The sequence below is a fragment of the Hordeum vulgare genome, chromosome 6H (genome assembly GCF_904849725.1).
Source record: "Hordeum vulgare subsp. vulgare chromosome 6H, MorexV3_pseudomolecules_assembly, whole genome shotgun sequence".
NCBI lineage: Eukaryota > Viridiplantae > Streptophyta > Magnoliopsida > Poales > Poaceae > Hordeum > Hordeum vulgare.
This window is the reverse complement of record NC_058523.1, coordinates 37,898,809-37,921,114: the sequence shown is the minus strand read 5'-3', so window position 1 is coordinate 37,921,114 and position 22,306 is coordinate 37,898,809. Positions and strand designations below refer to the sequence as shown.

Here is a 22,306-nt window from a genome sequence, read left to right as displayed (position 1 = left end):
GTCCATACAGTGTGTTGGATAGTTTCCCAGCGTGCAGAGCGTAATATAGGACGTTTTTACATGGGCCGGCACAGTCCAAGATTTTTCGCTTTGTGAAACATTTTTCTATTACTTACCGGTGACGTGGTGGGTAATTTATGCAAACTTTAAGGGTAATTTTCAAGACGGACGACCAGAAACTGTATTTGCTTTATTATTAGGGAGAGACTAGCAAAATTGCCCGTGCGTTGCTAAGAAAAAAAACATAATCTTCAGTGATGGTGACCATATTATGTTTACATATCATCGCTTGATTTTAAACTTTTATGCACAAATGCAACAAAATGCTTCTTCTTTTAAATTTATTCACAAGTTGAAGCAATCTTTACATTTTTAAAAAATATATATCATGGTTGTCAAAAATCTTGGTAACTCAAATATTTATTCTGAATTTCAATAAAATAAATTAGAAAACATACAATAATAATTTGATCCATCCAACAGTTAATTCTTCAAAATTCATGCAGTTATATTGTCACAAAAAGTTAAAGCATTAATGTTTAACTACATACATTACATCTTTCGTGAACAATTTTACAAATATGGAAACAATTTTAAAATTGAGAACATTTTTTACAATTTACAAACATTTTCTAAAAATCGTGAATATTATTTATATTTCGAACGGGTTTAAATATTTTCTTTTAAATTGGCGACCAATTCAAAAAAAGACGAACATAATTTTTTATGTTGGAGGATTTTATTTTAAATTCACAAACATGTTTTGAACCGCATGAAGTTTTGCTGAATAAACAAACATTTTTATAAATCAATAATATATTTATATAATTCATGGACATTGTTTTGGAATTTGCAAAAAAATAAAAATCTGGCGCTTTTTTTAATCCTATTATTAATTCAAAATAAAATTCGTCAGTATTTTAATTCAAAATTCCTATTTTTTAGTATGCAAAAGTTTTTGTAATTCTAAATAATTTAAATTATAAATAAACAAAAATGAAACGGAAAATTTTCAATAAAAAAAGAAACTCTCAAGACAAGCATTAGTTATTTTTAAAATTTTAGGGCATTTTTTAAATGCTTTAAAATATTTTAAATTGGAAAGCATTTTGTTAAATGCCTTTAATAATGTATAATTTATTTTTAAATATGTTGATTTATAATTTTCAGTTTATTAAAATTTCAAAGATTATTTAAAGTTCTAAATTATTTAAAATAAAAAAATAAAACGGAAATGAAAATAAATAAATAAACGGAACTAAAATCAGGCGCCTGTGCATGGGCCGTTCCATACGGTGTGTTGGATAGTTTCCCAGCGTGCAGAGCGTAATATAGGACGTTTTTACATGGGCCGGCGCAGTCCAAGATTTTTCATTTTGTGAAACGTTGCGCATGTGCATGGGCCGGTCCATACGGTGTGTTGGATAGTTTACCAGCGTGCAGAGCGTAATATATGACGTTTTTACATGGACCGGCCCAGTCCAAGATTTTTCGCTTTGTGAAACGTTTTTCTATTACTTACCGGTGACATGGTGGGTAATTTATGCAAACTTTAGGGGTAATTTTCAAGACGGACGACCAGAAACTGTATTTGCTTTATTATTAGGGAGAGACTAGCAAAATGGTCCGTGCGTTGCCAAGAAAAAAACATAATCTTCAATGATGGTGACCATATTATGTTTACATATCATCGCTTGATTTTAAACTTTTATGCACAAATGCAACAAAATGTTTCTTCTTTTAAATTTATTCACAAGTTGAAGCAATCTTTACATTTAAAAAAAATATATATCATGGTTGTCAAAAATCTTGGTAACTCAAATATTTATTCTGAATTTAAATAAAAAAAATTAGAAAACATACAACAATAATTCGATCTATCTAACAGTTAATTCTTCAAAATTCATGCAGTTATAGTATCACAAAGAGTTAAAGCATTAATGTTTAACTACATACATTACATCTTTCGTGAACAATTTTACAAATATGGAAACAATTTTAAAATTGAGAACATTTTTTACAATTTACAAACATTTTCTAAAAATCGTGAATATTATTTATATTTCGAACGGGTTTAAATATTTTCTTTTGAATTGGCGACCAATTCAAGAAAAGGCGAACATACTTTTTTATGTTCGAGGATTTTATTTTAAATTCACAAACATTTTTTGAAACGCATGAAGTTTTTCTAAATAAACAAACATTTTTATAAATCAGTAATATATTTATTAAATTCATGGACATTGTTATAAATTAGTAATATATTTATTAAATTCATGGACATTATGTTTTCGTCAACATTCCATTTCAAAATTCCTATTTTTTAATATGCAAAAGTTTATGTAGTTCTAAATTATTTAAGTTAGAACTAAACAAAAATGGAATGGAAAATTTTAAATAAAAAAAAGAAACTATCAAAACAGGCATTAGCTATTTTTAAAATTTTAGGACATTTTTTAAATGCATTAATATATTTTCAGTTAGAAAGCAGTTGGTTAAATGTCTTTAATAATTTTGAATACATGTAATTGTATTTGAAATCATGGACTTTTCTTATTGTATAAATATTTTTCTAAAATTACAACATTTTATTGTATATGCGAGCATTTTATACAAAACTGCGAGCAGTTTTTGAAGTCACAAACATTTTTTTTAAATATGTTGATTTATAATTTTCAGTTTATTAAAATTTTAAAGATTATTTAAAGTTCTCAATTATTTAAAATAAAAAAATAAAACGGAACTGAAAATAAATAAATAAATAAACGGAACTAAAAGCAGGCGCCTGTGCATGGGACGGCTCAAACGGTGTGCTGGATATTCTCCGAGCATGTAAAGCGTAATATAGGAGGTTTTTACATGGGCCGGCCCAGTCCAAGATTTTTTGCTTTGTGAAATGTTTTTTATTACTTACCGGTGACATGGTGTGTAATTTATGCAAACTTTAAAGAAAATTTCTATAACGGACGACCAAAAACCCTATTTACTTTATTATTAGGGAGATTAAGGAGAGATTAGGGAGAGATGTGTCATATTTTAGGAAATCCGTGTGTATTTTTAAAAAACTAAAAACAATTAGTTGATAACTCTAGCTACTAGATGGATCTTTAACCTCTCAAGGCCTCGTTTGGTTAAGGGGGATTGAGGAGGTTTTGACAGGAAAATCTCTGGGGGATCGAGAAACCCCACAGATCCTCGGGCGTTCATTTGATACGAAGGGTTTGCTTAGCCCAATCTCCTTCGTTCCCCTTCAATCCTTTTCTATCCATATGTTTCAAAACCCTCCCTGAAAGACTAGTGAAAGCAAAACCCCGGAGATTTGAAAGAATTGGGTGAAACAAAAGGATTCACCCAATCCACTGAAATCCCTCCCTCTCAAAACCTCCCCAATCCCCATAACCAAACGAGCCCCAAGGGGTTGAAATATATAGAGTATCCTCACGTTATCATGGGTTGAGAATGTGCAGGGCAGCTTACCTCCGTCCGTTCAGCGATGGACGAGCACGATTGACGCGCGGGACCTGACCTAGAACCTCACTAAAGCCCAGGAGACCCCTCCCTCGGCAGCGCCTCGCCGAGCACCACCCGCCATGGCCGCCTCCTCCTCCCCCCTCGCCGCTGGCGACAGCGCGCACCGGCGGCAGTGGCGGTACACGTGGGAGACCCTGGCGCACCTACCCCTCCTGCGCCTCTACCTCTCCCACCCGGCCCTCTCCGCCGCGGCGCCCTCCGGCCTCCGAGCCGACCTCCGCCTCGACGCCGACCTCCTCCTCCTCTCCTTCTCCCTTGCGTCGGACCCCGTCTCGCTCAGGGTCCCCGTGCCGAGGGTGCTCGTGGACCCCTCCGCCCCGCCCGAGTGCCGCGCCGCGGGGGACCACCTCGAGGTCCGCCTCACCCTCGTCCTTCCCGTCGACCACCCCGTCGTCGCCGCCGCCTTCCCCGGCGCCGGCCCTCCCGCGCCCCTCTCCCTCCGCGATGGTGAGCTTTTGGCTAACTTCCAAAGTGTTCACTCAGAGATTATCATAGCCCCTGATATTTTAGTGAATACTATAATCTGATTTCTGCTTTCAAAGTGTTCACAGGTAGGTTTCCTCATTTTGAATGTCCATGTTTCAGATCAATTTTGAGATATTTTCGTTGGTTCATTTTCATGGCAGATTTGAAGAGTCTTTCTTCTGGAGATGTCCATTTGTATTGCAAAACGTGCTCAGCGAGATTGACAAAACAGCCACTAAGGTAGGCAATTGGCAACCTTGTGATTGGTACTTAATTTGTGCAGTGTTTACTCTTCAGTTACATGTCACTTATTTAAGATTCGGAAGATGTGTGGAAACTGAACCTACTCAAATCAGATTGCTGACACTCGGTACTTCATACTTAGCAACCGTCCAGAGCCATGGTGTAGTGTGCTATGCAAGAATGATGATCTTAATCAAACTGCATGTCTATTACATTAAGTCGTTGCAGAAACTGGAATGATTATATCTAGCGGAAAGTGCGATGAGATATTTCATGATCAAGTTAAAACATTTTATCATTGTTCAGTTCTCCTGCACAGCCTGTTATTTTTCACATGTAATAAGTAGGTTATTCAGAGATGCCTTGCACTTTCATATCATCTCTATTGGCTTTTAAATTGGAGAGAACTTACTATTGGTTGATGGATCTGCTCATCAGTCATCGCATCGTGGTGGTTTACGAAGTTGTGTTGGAATATGAATGTTCTAAAGAAGCATTAAAAGTGTCTGAATTTGTCTGAGGAGCAACATGGGTAGTGGTAAGAGCTGGTTTTCTATGGGGTGGTCTTATGCTCTGGTCCCACTTGGAAGATATACTATTGGTTCAGTAGATAATTCCTAGAACCTAAGTTCTAATAATAGCTGCAATCTACAGATCATTAACCCTAAGAGCATCTTATTGCATTTAAGCATTAGGTAATTACTCACATATCATCATCCTGCTCATGAGCTTGTGCGATCTACAGCTCATGGGTGCTAATAGTTTGTACTGAACGTGAAAATTAGGTGCAGAACTTATGTTTCAGTATTATAATGGTCCAAAAGCATCATATGAACCTTATCTCGTCGGCGTCTCATGTTCAAAATAACCACTTTTCAGGGACATTGTGGAAATGCCATCTTTAAATTGGGAGGATGTGGCTGACAATTGGTTTGGTGGATGTTGCACATCATTCGGAGGGGCAAGTGAGAAGTTAATATCACACTATATCAATGCATATGGTCGCCTGCAGAGAACAACTCTGCTAGATGCTACCTCCATTATTATAGAGAAGGATTATCTTGAGACTGATATAGTATCCAGAGTAGATAGTTCAGTGCCCAGTGTTGATATTGTTGCACTAGAAGAAGCTCTGTTTAATGTTACTCTAGAAAGCGATCCTACTGCCGAGAAGACAAAATTGAATAATGCAGAAGAGGAGGCATGCCATGAAAAGAAAATTGATTCTAATCACATGCGACCTCCAGTTCTTTTGGAGGAGGGTCCTTGTATTGATAATACTGAAAAAAATGAAGTCACTCCTTGGACTGATCAATGTGGTACTATCCAGCTGAATAATGGTGACGATGTGAACTCTGAGAAGTCTACAAGTGACTGTTTTATTGAAAACATGGAGCAAACTTCTCAAGAGGCTGATTTGAATCAGGTTGATCCATGCAGTTGCTGCTGTGACAGTGGAGATAGTGGAAAAGCTGGACTGGACAACCAAAGAGATTACAAGTTAACAAAAAGTATCTCTCTTGGAAGTAGCTTTATTGTTAAAGAATCAAACCTTGTGAAAGATGTTAACTGGGTTGAACTTTTATGTTCTCATTGCTCGTCATCTCTTGGGTCATACCCATCGCAATATTCAGATGCTCCATCGGATGGACGGGTACGGCTGTTCAAGTGTTACACATCCTCAGACATTCCTGTTGGGGGTTCTCATGATGTGTTCAGGTTAGTATATGTGCTTCTCACTAGCTTTGAGATAACTGGTGTACCACTCCCAAAGATTGAAAAAATAAAGTTAAATCACAACTCTTATACAAAGTTTGTCAGTTAGAGCTGTTGCTCCTTGTAACTCTCTGAATAGATATTCTGCATTAGCTTGGTATTCATAAGTTGATTTCATCACTGACATGAGGCATGCGTTATCTATGTGCAGGGGACACACATTGGAAAAACTATTTGTTAATTTGTTGCTTGAAATTGCTGAAGATGAAATATCTTTTCGTACAGTAGTGAGAGATTTGAAAACCAAAAGGCCCATGCTGCAGATAGTCCTCCTTAGTTCAAAAGCATGGATGTTTTCTGGTTACTGCTATGAAAATGAAATTGATGGTTCACATGTGACAGCAAATCTGCAGCCTACTGTTAAGCTCCTGTATTCTAACTGCAGTAGTGCCTCAGAAACAGACTTAAGGTATGGAATATGCTAAACCTACACCTAGTGTTTTTGTTGATGGGAAGTATACTGATGTTTACATACCTACCATACTGTCTAAAGCATTAATTGTACCTCAATATCAATTTTGGACAGACATTGTATTTCCTGCAAGTCTGTTATGTGCAAAAAGTCACAAGGGCAGTAACCTGTGTTTATTTCCTTCTGTTTTGTCGTCATCTTGTCTCATCTTATATGCTTTCCAATATGCAGGACAGTAGAGGAGTGGTCATCCAAATATCGGGCTGAACAGTTATACATGATGGCGCGGCAGATAAATGAACTTACTGAATGTCTTAGCTCAGCTATGGATGAGTTCCCTCTTTCTTGCTCGTCTCTTGAAGGAATGTGTCTTTCGTCTCTGGAGCGTTGATTCGAGCTTATAAGATAATAGTACTTTATTCATGATGCCCCAAGCCCCTGACTGATCATTGTATCATGCATCTCTGGTGGAGAGCCTAATCATTTATACCAAACACTGTTCCTGCCTATCTCAGTTTAGCAGTCGTTCAGCGAGCTGGTTGTCTCATCTATACACTGCAAAATTTCTGGATTCCCCCTGCTGACACAAGGCTGAGTGACAGACAGGCTCTTATTCAATGCTTTTGGCGATAGGGGATTCAGTCAGCCATCTCTTCATCTACTCTAAGAAGTATTTGGCACATTGTTGTAGTTATACAGCGTTAATGCTCAACCCACTAACGTGCTTGTATTCTGTATTCTGGTATGTTGCTAGATTTTAGTCCTTGAAATGCATTTATGGAGTGATCTGTGATGCATTATATTTCTTGGACTCTTCTGGTGAAAGATAGTTCTTCAACTCTTATAGCCTTTTGCAAATGGTGCATCCTTGTAACATAGGCTAAAGCACTGTTGATGTCATATGAGTCAATAACAGAGCCTATGAATTAATCTGCAGAGACTCCATCTGCAGATTAATCCTAGGCTCTGTTGATGTCTGAAACCCAAATACAGCCATATTACATAATGAAATTAAGAATGCTGCTTGCAACTTGCAAGATTTGTGGTGCCTGGTTACCTTCATCAGGTATACTAGTACATACTGGAGTAACTAGCGAGCACAAAAGTATGAATGGTTTTGTTAGTCAATAAAGGAAGCAGTGCTGGGATCTTGCATTGGTACAAGAGTACACCCATTGTCCCCTGTGATAGGAGGGTACTTGGCTTGCCCCCTTCTGTAACATAACATCAGCCCCTTAGATTCCTCCACCCAGATTGTCACATGGATTAATGCATGGATGTGTACATATGTTCCTTTTTCCTAAAAGAGTAATTTCATCTTAATTGCATTTGACTGTATGATTTGGTTTGAAAAATACACAGTATCACATTTGTTCATATCAGTTACTCTACATAATTTTGGGCAAACTGTCCCACTATTTTGCCCTATTGATCACATGGTATGTCATCAACCTCTTAGTATATTTTATTTGTATATGACAATTATTACATGGGTAGATGAAAAGAACCCAAATCAGGCTGTGATAAATGAAGTGACTGTACATGCAAACTCTCATGGGTCTGTACATGTGCGTGTCCATGTTTTGTCCACTTCAATGTGTTTTGGAGCAACGTGCACTCGCACCACAGCACCAGACATGATTTGCGTAGGCCTTTCTCCACAACCATGAAAGTGGCGTGGAAAGGGCTCATGATTTATCCAGTGTTGTTACAGAAACGGTAAAGCACAGTAGGGCCATGCATGCATGGGAGGGTGAACAATGGCCTACCTGTGAAAGGCATGTCATATTCTCTTAACTAGCTGGAAGGAAAAGACTACACTGGATGTTGCATTGGGTCCTGATGAATGCACCTCCCTTGATGATGATGGATGCAAAAGGAGGTATTATTACACATGAACTTGGTTAGGCATGATATTAATAGCATGTTGGATAATTATGATGACAAGCGCAATGATCAGAGTGAATTTAGGAATAAACCCAAAACAAAGAGACAACAACTTGTCCTAGTAGTACTAGTGAAGTATTGATAGAGCAAGCTTAATTAGGTACTAAGCCTTCATATACCATTTTAAAATAATGGTTTGATACAATGGGGGCCGAGCCTCTAAAATAAAAATTATGCCCATCACATTCGGCCAACTCATGCATGTATTTCAACAATGCTTGGTTTTTGCCTTTGTCGCTTTCATTCAGCATGTTAGATGTTACATAGTACTCCCTCTGTCTCAAAATAAGTGACTCAAGTTTGTACTAAAGTTAGTACAAAGTCGAATCATTTATTTTGGGATGGAGGAGTACTAATTAGTATACAATGTTCGAGATGGTGTGCATCTTAATTTGATGCTCATCAGGCTCTCCATATCCTCTCATTTATGGCATCCAATCCAATAATTAGACCACCATTTTAGTAGATCAGTCACGACAAACATTGGTGTCTAGTTACATCAAACATACATACACAAGATGGTACTGTTTCTTGTTGTGTAGTTAAAGAAAAGGCACAGTGGGCCAATAGATTATACATGTCAGTCTATAATGGCAGACATAATAACGTGGGGCTAGTCCCCCTAATCATATCTCCAGTGCCCTTAACTGGAGCTTTCATCATTTGGACACATACCCAAATCAAGGCAGTGATCCAAATTGAATATCCAACCCTACCTTTACCTGCAAGAGGATCTGAAATTCTATTTATTTTTACCTTCAAGATCTAATCGGTTGAGTAACTACTTCCCCTTAATGTTTGGCTTGATGCTCTTCTACGCGGTCACATTAATTCTTGTGAATGTATACGGATGAACAAGTGCTTCTATGTGCTCTTCTGAAAGTACTCCCTCTGTTTTTTTTTAGTCTGCATATAAGATTTGGTCAAAGTCAAGTGATACAAAGTTTGACCAAATATATCAAAAGATGTCAACATCTATAATACTAAACCTATATGCTATGAAAATTAATATTATGGTGCATCTACTAATATTGATTCAATAATATAAATGTTGATATTTTATTCTATAAATTTAGTCAAAGTTTATGAAGTTTGACTTTGATCAAATCTTATATGCGGACTAAAAAGAAACGGAGGGAGTAAAAAGGAAGATGAAACTCTGTTGACATGTCATAATTAAGAATGATAATAGTGACCAAAGGTTTGAACAATATGATACTGCCTTTTTCACTGCATCAGAAAATGATTTGCATAATATATTTCCAAAGTGGCTTTCCAAAGAATGTATCATTCTCCTTTACCAATCGTGCAAACATAAGATCAGACTAAAATACACCAGTAGTACATTATAGAACTTCATACAAGAGTAAATAGTATACTGCCTTTTTCACTGTGCAGGTCAAAGCAGGAGAAGCGGGAAGTAACTTGTCTTTGAGCAATGTGGTGGCCCAGGCATAGAGGGATCCAAGGGAGAAAAGGATAGCAGATAGCACTGGCCACTGGCCAAAGTCCTAGTGGAGCCGTTGCAGTAGTATCTGAATTTTATATTGGCTGGACATGTTATCCATCTATTTGCTCTGATCATCAAACTGTGGCTGCATCCATGCAGCAGCATCTGAGACCAAGTATTTAAAGGAATAGAACATTCTACCATAGGTGAAGCTAGCCTACACCACAGCACATGATAACTGGTGTTGATCTGATCTTCAAGGTTAGTGATTAGTATAAAAGAAAGAAGTTGGTAAGCTTATATGAGCACCCATATGTTTGTTGTGTTGACTTCTGCATTCTTTTTCGTGTCCTTTTGAGCGTTTGGGATATGGTAAATATGATTTTATCTTATTGATTAAAACTCAATACGTCTGATCGAAATTGAATCAATGGATACATGCATCCTCCTAAAGTAGGAGTACTATGAAGAACTTGTTATAAATTAATGGTGGATTCTTTATGCTTATATTGTTTGAAATAGCCAGCATGAATCATTGCTCTTTTTCTTGTATTAATTAAATTTGCAGGTACAAAGCAGTAGGTCACCCTTTATTTGGAAAACATGCAAAAGAGTCAGCAACTTGCATCTTGTCTAGATTAATTAGTACTTGTATTTGGGATCCTACCAAAACATTATTTCCCCTCTTGATGCTCGGGAAAGCAAAACACTTTCGAGAAAAACCTACCACTGATTATATTATCAACTAAAGGTGACACGCAGGTTTTCTGGGATTTAATTGATCTTCTGTTTAGAACTCAGTGTTTCAAATTTTGGCGGGCTCAGAGGTTGGCTGGTATGCGGGAGTAGTGTTTTAATGGGACGTGCTAGTGTCGGTAGGGCGGCCCTGCCAGGAAATCGGCCATTTTGTGCGTCTGGTCTTACCTGAACAGTGATTCTAGAGCTTCGAATCGCCGTGACAAAAGGAAAAATATATCCAGAATGCAACATTTTTTGTGGGTATATGAAGATCTTCCTGATGGTTTGTCAGACGATGTCGTAAAAGATATTTTGTTTGTTGCAAAAATGATATGGAGAAAATGGATGGCACTATATGGGGACATAAGTACATAACCAATAGTGTGTAGCAGCGCAGAATTACCTTCATAGTATGGACACAATGCTTTGCACAGGACATAGACATCCCCAAAGTTGCTAACCTTTTATCATCAAAATTTTGGGTACCAACCATGATGTCACCGCCGATGAGCCCCATCTGGTGAACCCAAATGCATCCACCCCCACCCTCCATCTTTCCGATGCGGCATGTTGAACTTCGGCTCAGAGGCACAGGAGGAAGAGCCTCTGTAGAGGACAATAATCATAGGGAAAGATGCAAAATGATCGTGGGAGCACCATGAGAAAAATGGCGGAGGAGACGGCCGATAGAGCGATGGTGATTGGGAATCGTTTAACAGGTATGGGATTTGTGATTCTTTTGAGATTTTCCCTAGAAAATGTAAAATTTGAGGTGTAAACACTTGATGAATTTCGTTAACGAGGTTCAAATTTAGTTTGAAATAAGTTACCTGACAATAGTCTCAAAACACTTATCGTCAATTTTATTACCATGTGAAAAATATGTGGACGCTCTCAAGAAAAAATAAACATGTGGACGTCTTCTATCTTCTCCTACAAATCCAGTCCAACTTAAAAAGATGCACTGTCTGCCAAAGAACAGGGAAAACCCACTTCCCTCCTAACGAGACATGAAAAGAAGATTATACAACAGCTGAACAGCAGATTTGACCATCAAGCAAATAATTAAGACAGATCGAATCAGTACTAGCACACATTGCATTCCTTGACCTCGATTAATTTACACTGAAAGAGAAGTAATTAACTAGGATAAATCATCCATGCATCGCAATGCGAAATTTTTACAGCTGCATTATTGGATCATCTCCTCTGTCTCTGACTCCCTGTCTTTTAACTGGATTTGATCGCTTGCACTCAGCAGCTCTACACTGCGCGAGCACGAGGAATCATTCAGTTCGCCTCGGCGACCCGGCTGACGGCGAACACGGAGTCCAGGTCCGCCGGCACGCGGAAGTACTCCGTTGCCTCGCCGTTGTCGCAGTTGCACCGGTTGTCGGCGAAGATTGCCACCGCCGTCCTCGCCTTCTTGGGCGCCGGCGGGCACGTCGCCGCCTCCCAGGGTATCCTGCAGCCTTCCCCTCTCGGTGTCGTCACCTCTTCTTCCTCCTCTTCCTTCCGCTCCTCTGTCTCTCTGCAGGGTCTTTGGCGGCCGACCTTGACGGGCCTGAGCGGCACGGCGATCCAGACTGCCGCCGCCGCTGCAGCCGCAGCCTTCTTCCTCCTCCCACCGCCGGCTGCCTGGTCGCCGTCGTTGTCAGCAGCTCGCATGCCTCCATGGTGGTGCAGCTGCAGCTTCGCCATCTCTTGCAACCCCATGAGGGCAGTAAATGTGGCCGGCTGGCTTAGCTAGCTTGTGTTTGAGCGTGATGAGCAAATTGAGCTGCTGAAAGCCGGCAATGGAGTGGAGAAATAGCAGCAGAAGAAAGCTTTGGCAGCTAAGAGAAATGAGGGAGAGGCTTTTGGGAGGGCTTTTGTGAAAGCGAGGAGGGGCTGCTTGTTGAAATATATAATGGAGCAGGGGATGGTGAAGGCTTTGGTAGGGGTGGTTGGGCTGGGAGGGCGATTAGCTGGGGCAGATACAATCTTGGACTCTTTCTGATTGCCAAGTACATGGGGATGGGGGTCATGCATCAGGTGGAAAAGATTTATCAGTCATGTGGTGATAATTGGGTAAGAGAAAAAATGGTTCAAGCACTGAATTTTTCTGTACCAGAGTAAGCAAACCGCGTACCATTTCTTAACAGAAGAGAGCAGCCAACAGTAACAGGAGAGAGCTACACCACTGCAACACCTGAAAAATACAGTAAAAGTACTCGTAGATAGCTGCTACTCCACTCCTATCCGCCAGCGCCCATTGATGCAGTTCACACCAGGAATGAAGGGGCAAAGTTCAGTTCCACTGAGCTGCTGACTAGTACCGGCATATACTCTAGCGTCACTTTGCTTCCATGGTCACCAATCACCAGCAGGTTAACATGACCATTTAGTTGAAACCTTTGCGCCTGGCCTCTGAGAGCTGCTTCCTGGAATGGAACCACAAAGCCACCAAGAACTGCCGCAGAAAAAAGTTCCAGAACTGCTCCTCCATATGAACTCAGCCTGCATCTCGGACTGGAGTTGGATGTTGCAAAAAGCGTCCCACAGGTGTGCACGAATCAGAATTAAAAACAATAATCTAGGAGCTTGGTAGTAGTTCTTAGTTGACAGACATTTGCTGAAGGAATTTAAACTAACTTAGAGATAGGTGACGTGGCGATGCTGATAGCCCTGATTGGTTTAGGGGCAGCACAACATCAGTCGAGTGGGTGGTGATTGTGACATGGTAATTGGACACGGGGATGATCGTATAGGATGCAACAATGTTTTAGTCCTCAGATTTGGACCGGGCTTAATCTGGGTTAGTATACTAGACCTACTTGTAGTCATCTTAGGACTAAATAACAATATGACTTCTTTGAAACAAAAACTAACCATATGGGTGCTTTAGGCCAGGTTTCAGAAACTTTAAGTGGTAGTATGGAGGCACTTCTGCAGTGGACAAATGTAGCAATGCTTTTGCAGAGTCCTTTGTACTTCACATGAATGGTACTGGTACAATTCAAAGCACATGCATGTGTGTGCAATTCGCTGCACTTTCATGGCCAACAGACATTCTTGATTACTAGATCAATGTATATCTGTCACTGAACTGTCCAAATCATAAGGTAAATATGCAGAGAGTCCTGAAAAATCACTGATGAGATATAATTGGCTACACTCTGTTTTGTTGCAGATTAAGAAATGAAAGAAAAACATGGCCCTTGCAATCAAGGAGGGTGGATTGAGATAATTCCTGATGGTTGCTTTGATGGAAAGCCTGAATAATAAACACAAAATAGCCACCTTTGATGAAACATGTATACTAATGTTTCCCTCGATCAGGCCCCGTAGATTCATTGGCATACACGACCATATAAGTTGCTGCTCGTCTGAACAAATTTAAATGTGTTATTTTTACCGGAAAACAGTAGGAATGGATCCTACAATGTAATTATATTAATAAAAATATTTACAAGGGAGTTTATACAGAAGAGGGAAGGGGAAAGATTACAATTTATTTTCTATCCAAGAAAGAAACCTATCCGAGGGTTTTCTCTTTACTCCATGGATAACCAGAGTAAGAACTTTGCTGAAACTTCCAAGCCATCGTACCAGAGAGGGCCTCTCAGTTCTGAATATTTTATCATTCTCGATCTTCTATATATGTTCCAACAGCATAGAATGACTATGTCCATGCTAAATGGAATGTTAATGGCTATTCTTGCAACCTTAATTACATCAAAGGTTGAGATCCCGTTGAGCTTGTGAGGTATAAATTATAAAAGCATTCCAGCATGCCAGAGAAAAACTGCAGCCCTTGAAGAGATGAAGCTGAGTTTCTTCAGGCTGTTCATGGCAAAGGACACAACTGTAAGTGGTAAGATAAAATGTTTTCCTCTGCACCAGATTTTTGGTGTTAAGCCTGTCATAAATGAGCAGCCAACATTTTTTTAGTTGACAGGCACTCTTCTAAAGCTAGAAAAAAGCTTGAAAGTCACCATAAGAACATTATATGTCTTCCTGGAGGAGTAATTGGCGGAATCATCTGAATACTTCCAATATGAGCATCTCCCTGAGCCTGAAGTGCTGCACTCAAAGGATATTCAAGTTGGTGGCATAGGAGCAAAGCTCAGGGTATAGTTGTTGTGAAGGTTGGTCAGACCAATTACCCAGTCAAAACAGCAAAGAATCACCAGAGTCTGGTTTAAAGTTGCCACTTTTTTAAATAGGGTAATCAGTTTTAAATGTGTCTTCCACCAATATGGTAATACTTAAATAAGGGCACACAGAAGTATTTATCTGTTCTCGTGAACCATGCTCACAATAAAATGGTCAGACGGATGCAAGGCGCGACATGGAAGTGGACAAATCAAACCATTATTTTGCACAAAACTCTCGTAATTTACATCATGGTAGTACAACTCAGACCACAAGAAAACACGCCTCATGGTGAGCACAGTCCCAAGACACCTTACTTGCCGGGGACAAAGTTGGTGGCGAAGGCCCATGCATTGTTGTTGACGGGGTCGGCGATGTGGTCAGCGAGGTTCTCGAGTGGGCCCTTGCCCGTGACGATGGCTTGGACAAAGAAGCCAAACATTGAGAACATGGCGAGGCGACCATTCTTGATCTCCTTCACCTTGAGCTCGGCGAATGCCTCAGGGTCTTCAGCCAGGCCAAGAGGGTCGAAGCTGCCACCTGGGTAGAGTGGGTCGATGATCTCACCGAGTGGGCCGCCTGCAATGCGGTACCCCTCGACGGCGCCCATGAGCACGACCTGACATGCCCAAATAGCTAGGATGCTTTGGGCGTGGACAAGGCTTGGGTTGCCAAGGTAGTCGAGACCACCCTCACTAAAGATCTGGGAGCCGGCCTTGAACCAAACAGCCTCACCGAACTTGACGCCGTTGCGGGCGAGCAACTCAGGAAAGACACAACCAAGTGCCCCGAGCATGGCCCATCGGCAATGGATCACCTCCAGCTCCCGGTTCTTGGCAAAGGTCTCAGGGTCAGCTGAAAGTCCGGCAGTGTCCCATCCATAGTCGCCAGGGAACTCACCAGTGAGGTAGCTCGGGGGCTCACCGGAGAGTGGGCCGAGGTAGAGCACACGGTCAGCACCGTACCATGGGCTGCGGGAGGAAACCTGCTTCGCCTTTGCTGCGGCCTTGCGCATGGTGACTCGGGCCTCTCCAAAGAGAGCCAAAGATGGTACATTCTTCACCGCCTTGCCGGCAAAGGTCGAGGAGGAGATGGACATGGTGGCTGCCGCCATTGGAAAGCTAAGCGAAGTCTCCGCTGTATGGGTTCTCAAAGAGGAGTGAGTGTGGAGATGATTTGATAGAAGAGGGGTATGTGGCTACTTAAGGCAGCCGGAGGTGTCATAAGGAATCCATTTGGTGTGTAATCTGACAAGATAAACATGGATAGAGAGAAAAATCTTGAGCTTTGCTGCCATTGGTGCTGCATAGATCTCTTGCTCTCTGAACACTTGGCGCAGTGAGAGCCAGAAGAAATGAGTATTGTTGTGAACTTGTGGCTTGGAGTGGCTGTGACTGGATTTCCTTGGAGACAGCTGATTAATTGGATCAAGTGTGTGAGTGAGACCTGCATGGTTCACATGTACCAGAAAGCATCGCGCCCACTTCGGCGAGCTGTCGCGCTCATGTATCTTTTAGATTTCAGTAAATGAAGATATGACATAGGATGTACCATCTCCTCGTGGTGAATGGTCACATTATTGAGCCAAATTCCATACATAAAGCTAGATATATCCATTTTTTAACATACTTTGGACCGGGCTTAATTTGGATTCATATACTAGACCTACTTGCATTCATCTTAGGGCTGCTAACTAACAATATGACTTTTTCTTTGAAACACAAAGTAACTATATGACTGCTTTAGGCCAGGTTTCAGAAACATTAAGTGGCAGTATGGAGGCACTACTGCATGCATTGGACAAATGTAACAATGCTTTTGCAGAGTCCTTTGTATTTAACATGAATGGTATCATATAAGTTGTTGCGAGTTTGAACACATCATATGTGCTTTTTCACCGGAAAACACTAGGAAATGGATCCTACAATGTAATTATATTAATAAAATGTTTACAGGGGAATATATACAGAAGAGGGAAAGGGAAAGATTACAAACTATTTTCTATCCAAGACAGAAAATTATTCAAGTGTTTTCTCTTTACCCCATGGATAACCAGAGTAAGATCTTCGCTGAAACTTCCTAGCCATCTTTCCAGAGAGGGCCTCTTAGTTCTGAATATTTTATTATTTCTGATCTTCCATATATTCTAACAGCATAGAATGACCATGTCCATGCTAAATGGAGGGTTAATGGCTATTCTTGATATCACAATGTGCTTGTGAGGTATAAAAACATTCCAGCATGCCTGAGAAAAACTGCAGTCCTAGAAGAGATGAAGCTGAATTTCTTCAGGCTATTCATGGAAAAGGACACAACTGTGCGAGGGAAGAACTGTTTTACTCTGCACTAGATTTCTGGTGTTAACTTTGTCATAAAGGAGCAGCCAACAATTTATTTTTGTTTGAGTTGACAGGCACTGTTCCAAAACCAGCTAAAATGTGCACATGCATAAAAGTCACCATAAGAGTATTGTACATCTTCTTGGAGGAGCAATTGGCAGAATTCTCTGAATAGATCCATTGATCAGCATCTCCCTGAGCCAGAATTCTCTTGCAATGGGACTCAACTGAGAGGGAGCCTGAGCAGAAATAGGTCTATGAAACTTGTCTGCTAGATCATGCAGTTGCAAAGCTCTGGATAAAGTTGTTGTAAAATTTGGTTAGACCAGTTATCCAGTTAAAGCAGCAAAGAATCACCAGAGCCTTGTTTACATGTTGCCACTCTTTTAAATAGGGGAATCAGTTTTCAATCTATCTATCTTCCAGCAATATGGTAATATTTAAGTAAGCGCACACAGAAATATTTATCTTTTCTCGTGAACCATGATCACAACAAAATGGTCAGACCGATGCAAGGCGCAAGATGGAAGTTGACAAATCGAACTGTTCTTTTGCACAAAATTCTCGTAATTTACATCATGGTAGTACAACTCAGACCACAGGACAACATGCCTCATGGTGAGCATAGTCATAAGACACCTTACTTGCCGGGGACAAAGTTGGTGGCGAATGCCCATGCATTGTTGTTGACGGGGTCGGCGATGTGGTCAGCGAGGTTGTCGAGTGGGCCCTTTCCAGTGACGATAGCTTGGACAAAGTAGCCAAACATTGAGAACATGGCGAGGCGACCATTCTTGATCTCCTTCACCTTGAGCTCGGCGAATGCCTCAGGGTCTTCAGCCAGGCCAAGAGGGTCGAAGCTGCCACCTGGGTAGAGTGGGTCGACGATCTCACCGAGTGGGCCGCCTGCAATGCGGTACCCCTCGACGGCACCCATGAGCACCACCTGGCATGCCCAAATAGCTAGGATACTTTGTGCGTGGACGAGGCTTGGGTTGCCAAGGTAGTCGAGACCACCCTCACTAAAGATCTGGGAACCGGCCTTGAACCAAACAGCCTCACCGAACTTGACGCCGTTGCGAGCGAGCAACTCAGGAAAGACACAACCAAGTGCTCCGAGCATGGCCCATCGACAATGGATCACCTCCAGCTCCCGGTTCTTGGCGAAGGTCTCAGGGTCAGCTGAAAGTCCGGCAGTGTCCCACCCATAGTCGCCTGGGAACTCACCGGTGAGGTAGCTCGGGGGCTCACCGGAGAGTGGGCCGAGGTAGAGCACACGGTCGGCACCGTACCATGGGCTGCCGGAGGAAACTTGCTTTGCCTTTGCTCCGGTCTTGCGCATGGTGACTCGGGCTTCGCCAAAGAGAACCAAAGATGGTACGTTCTTCACCGTCTTGCCGGCAAAGGTCGAGGAGATGGACATGGTGGCTGCCGCCATTGGAAAGCTAAGCGAAGTGTCTGCTATATGGGTTCTCAAGGAGATGAGTGAGTGTGGAGATGATTTGAGAGAAGAGGGGGAGGTGACTACTTAAGGCAGCAGGAGGTGCCATAGGGAATCCATTTGGTGTGTAATCTGACAAGATGAACATGGATAGAGAGAAAAATCTTGAGCTTTGCTGCCATTGGTGCTGCATAGATCTCTTGCTCACAGAACACTTGGCGTAGTGAGAGCCAAGAGAAATGAGTATTGCTGTGAGCTTGTGGCTAGGATTGGCTGTGACTTGATTTCCTTGGAGACAGCCGATTAATTGGATCATGTGTGTGAGTGAGACCTGCATGGTTCACATGTACCGGAAAGCATCGCGCCCACTTCGGCGAGCTGTCGCGCTCATGTATCTTTTAGATTTCAGTAAATGAAGATATGACATAGGATGTACCATCTCCTCGTGGTGAAAGGTCACATTATTGAACCAAATTCCATAAATAAAGCTAGATATATCCATTTTTTTTAACATACTTTCGACCGGGCTTAATTTGGATTCATATACTAGACCTACTTGCATTCATCTTAGGGCTGCTAACTAACAATATGACTTTTCCTTTGGAACACAAAGTAACTATATGACTGCTTTAGGCTAGGTTTCAGAAACATTAAGTGGCAGTATATATGGAGGCACTACTGCATTGGACAAATGTAACAATGCTTTTGCAGAGTCCTTTGTATTTCACATGAATGGTACTCCCTCTGATCCATATTGATTGTGGCTACAAAGTTGTACTAACTTTGTACTAAACCAGCATGGATCGGTTGGAGAGCGTAGTACAATTCAAAACACACGCACGTGCGTGCAGTCCGCTCCAGTCTCATAGCCAACAGTAATTCTTGATAGATCAATGTCTATCTGTCACTGAATTGTCCAAATCATAAAGTAAAAATGCAGTGAGTCCTAAATCACTGACGCGATATAATTGTCCACACTGTTCTGTTGTAGATTAAGAAATGAAAGAAAACCATGGCCCTTGCAATGGAGCAGGATGGGTTGAGATCATTCGTGATGGTTACGTTGATGGAAGGCCTGAAGAATAAGCACCAAATAGCCAGCTTCGACGGAAAATGTATATGAGCATTTCCCTTGATCGGGTCCCGTAGATTCACCGGCGTACACGATCATATAAGTTGCTGCGAGTCTGAACACATCATATGTGCTTTTTCACCGGAAAACAGTAGGAATGGATCCTACAATGTAATTATATTAATAAAATGTTTACAGGGGAGTATAGAGAGAAGAGGGAAAGGGAAAGATTACAAACTATTTTCTATCCAAGACAGAAAATTATTCAAGTGTTTTCTCTTTACTCCATGGATAACCAGAGTAAGATGTTCGCTGAAACTTCCTAGCCATCTTTCCAGAACGGGCCTCTTAGTTCTGAATATTTTATTATTTCTGATCTTCCATATATTCCAACAGCATAGAATGACCATGTCCATGCTAAATGGAGGGTTAATGGCTATTCTTGATATCACAATGTGCTTGTGAGGTATAAAACCATTCCAGCATGCCTGAGAAAAACTGCAGTCGTAGAAGAGATGAGGCTGAATTTCTTCAGGCTATTCATGGAAAAGGACACAACTGTGCGAGGGAAGAACTGTTTTACTCTGCACCAGATTTCTGGTGTTAACTCAGCCTGGACACGGTCCGGTCCGGTCCAGCGTTTGGACCGGCCGCCGGCGGTCCGGTCCGGACCGGACCGAGCTCTCCAGCGGGCTTGTTCCCAGGGACCGGACCGGAGCAGAGCAAAGCTCGGTCAGGCTTTTAGGACCGATTGGACCGACTTCAAACCAGCTCCAGCTGCTGCTTGCTGTTATTTAGCTGCAGTTTAAATACTCTGGTCAAGCTTTTTAGGCATGTGTTGGTATCTAAACCAGCTCCAGCTGCAGTTGCACTTTAAATAGCACTAAACCAGCTCCAGCTGCTGCTATCTAAACCAGCTTCAGCTGCAGTTTAAATAGCAATAAACCAGCTCCAGCTGCTGCTATCTAAACCAGCTTCAGCTGCCGTCGCCTTAGGGTTAGGGTTAGGGACAGGAGGAGGAGCCGCCGTTCCTCTGTGTAACGAGGAAGAGGAGAAGACGAGCGAGGGCTGAGCCGCCGTTCCTCTGTGCATTTGTTCTTCTTGTTATTGGACTCGGTCCTTTCGTTCGGCCCGGTTAAAGACCGGACCGGACCGATTTTTTTTCGGTCTGAATTACTAGGCCCGGACCGGACTGTTTTCTTGTCGGGCCAAAATCGAACGGGCCACGAGCGGGCCTAAAAGCCCTCTCGGTACTTCCAGGCTGAGTGTTAACTTTGTCATAAAGGAGCAGCCAACAATTTATTTTTGTTTGAGTTGGCAGGCACTCTTCCAAAACCAGCTAAAATGTGCACATGCATAAAAGTCACCATAAGAGTATTGTACATCTTCTTGGAGGAGCAATTGGCAGAATTCTCTGAATAGATCCATTGATCAGCATCTCCCTGAGCCAGAATTCTCTTGCAATGGGACTCAACTGAGAGGGAGCCTGAGCAGAAATAGGTCTATGAAACTTGTCTGCTAGATCATGCAGTTGCAAAGCTCTGGATAAAGTTGTTGTAAAGTTTGGTCAGACCAGTTATCCAGTCAAAGCAGCAAAGAATCACCAGAGCCTGGTTTACATCTTGCCACTCTTTTAAATAGGGGAATCAGTTTTCAATCTGTCTTCCAGTAATATGGTAATAGTTAAGTAAGCGCACACAGAAGTATTTATCCCTTCTTGTGAACCATTATCACAACAAAATGGTCAGACCGATGCAAGGCAGGACATGGAAGTGGACAAATGGAACCGTTCTTTTGCACAAAATTCTCGTAATTTACATCATGGTAGTGCAACTCAGACCACAGGACAACACGCCTCATGGTGAGCATAGTCCCAAGACACCTTACTTGCCGGGGACAAAGTTGGTGGCGAATGCCCATGCATTGTTGTTGACGGGGTCGGCGATGTGGTCAGAGAGGTTCTCGAGTGGGCCCTTGCCCGTGACAATAGCTTGGACAAAGAAGCCAAACATTGAGAACATGGCGAGGCGACCGTTCTTGATCTCCTTCACCTTGAGCTCGGCGAATGCCTCAGGGTCTTCAGCCAGGCCAAGAGGGTCGAAGCTGCCACCTGGGTAGAGTGGGTCGACGATCTCACCAAGTGGGCCGCCAGCAATGCGGTACCCCTCGACGGCACCCATGAGCACCACCTGGCATGCCCAGATAGCTAGGATGCTTTGTGCGTGGACGAGGCTGGGGTTGCCGAGGTAGTCGAGACCACCTTCACTAAAGATCTGGGAGCCGGCCTTGAACCAAACAGCCTCACCGAACTTGACGCCGTTGCGGGCGAGCAACTCAGGGAAGACACAACCAAGTGCCCCGAGCATGGCCCATCGGCAATGGATCACCTCCAGCTCCCGGTTCTTGGCGAAAGTCTCAGGGTCAGCTGAAAGTCCGGCAGTGTCCCACCCATAGTCGCCAGGGAACTCACCGGTGAGGTAGCTCGGGGGCTCACCGGAGAGTGGGCCAAGGTAGAGCACACGGTCAGCACCGTACCATGGGCTGCCGGAGGAAACCTGCTTCGCCTTTGCTGCGGTCTTGCGCATGGTGACTCGGGCCTCCCCAAAGAGAGCCAAAGATGGTACGTTCTTGACCGCCTTGCCGGCAAAGGTCGAGGAGGAGAGGGACATGGTGGCTGCCGCCATTGGAAAGCTAAGAAAAGTGTCCGCTGTATGGGTTCTCAAGGAGATGAGTGAGTGTGGAGATGATTTGAGAG

The 22,306-nt window shown here is 42.2% G+C and overlaps 4 protein-coding genes across 4 annotated transcripts; 1 reads left to right on the top strand and 3 right to left on the bottom strand.

The window, feature by feature from the left end:
• Positions 1–3,571: 3,571 nt before the first annotated feature.
• On the top strand, positions 3,572–7,271 carry LOC123401366. The gene is made up of 5 exons (XM_045095153.1): positions 3,572–3,978; positions 4,158–4,236; positions 5,119–5,958; positions 6,167–6,424; positions 6,659–7,271. The coding sequence occupies exons 1-5, from the start codon at positions 3,591–3,593 to the stop codon at positions 6,816–6,818; spliced, it is 1,725 nt and encodes a 574-aa protein (XP_044951088.1). The 5' UTR covers positions 3,572–3,590; the 3' UTR covers positions 6,819–7,271.
• A 4,371-nt stretch (positions 7,272–11,642) lies between these two features.
• LOC123402760 (cyclin-dependent protein kinase inhibitor SMR6) lies at positions 11,643–12,449 on the bottom strand. The gene has a single exon (XM_045096716.1). It carries the CDS (start codon positions 12,276–12,278, stop codon positions 11,853–11,855), a length of 426 nt encoding a protein of 141 aa, XP_044952651.1. The 5' UTR covers positions 12,279–12,449; the 3' UTR covers positions 11,643–11,852.
• Positions 12,450–14,902: 2,453 nt separating this feature from the next.
• Positions 14,903–18,554, bottom strand: LOC123403885 (chlorophyll a-b binding protein of LHCII type 1-like). The gene is made up of 3 exons (XM_045097798.1): positions 17,683–18,554; positions 16,422–16,428; positions 14,903–15,414 (listed from the first exon to the last, which is right to left on the bottom strand). Exons 1-3 carry the CDS (start codon positions 18,474–18,476, stop codon positions 15,013–15,015), a joined length of 1,203 nt encoding a protein of 400 aa, XP_044953733.1. The 5' UTR covers positions 18,477–18,554; the 3' UTR covers positions 14,903–15,012.
• Positions 18,555–21,324: 2,770 nt separating this feature from the next.
• Positions 21,325–22,306, bottom strand: LOC123403763 (chlorophyll a-b binding protein of LHCII type 1-like). Its single transcript, XM_045097675.1, has one exon. The coding sequence runs from the start codon at positions 22,233–22,235 to the stop codon at positions 21,435–21,437; it is 801 nt and encodes a 266-aa protein (XP_044953610.1). The 5' UTR covers positions 22,236–22,306; the 3' UTR covers positions 21,325–21,434.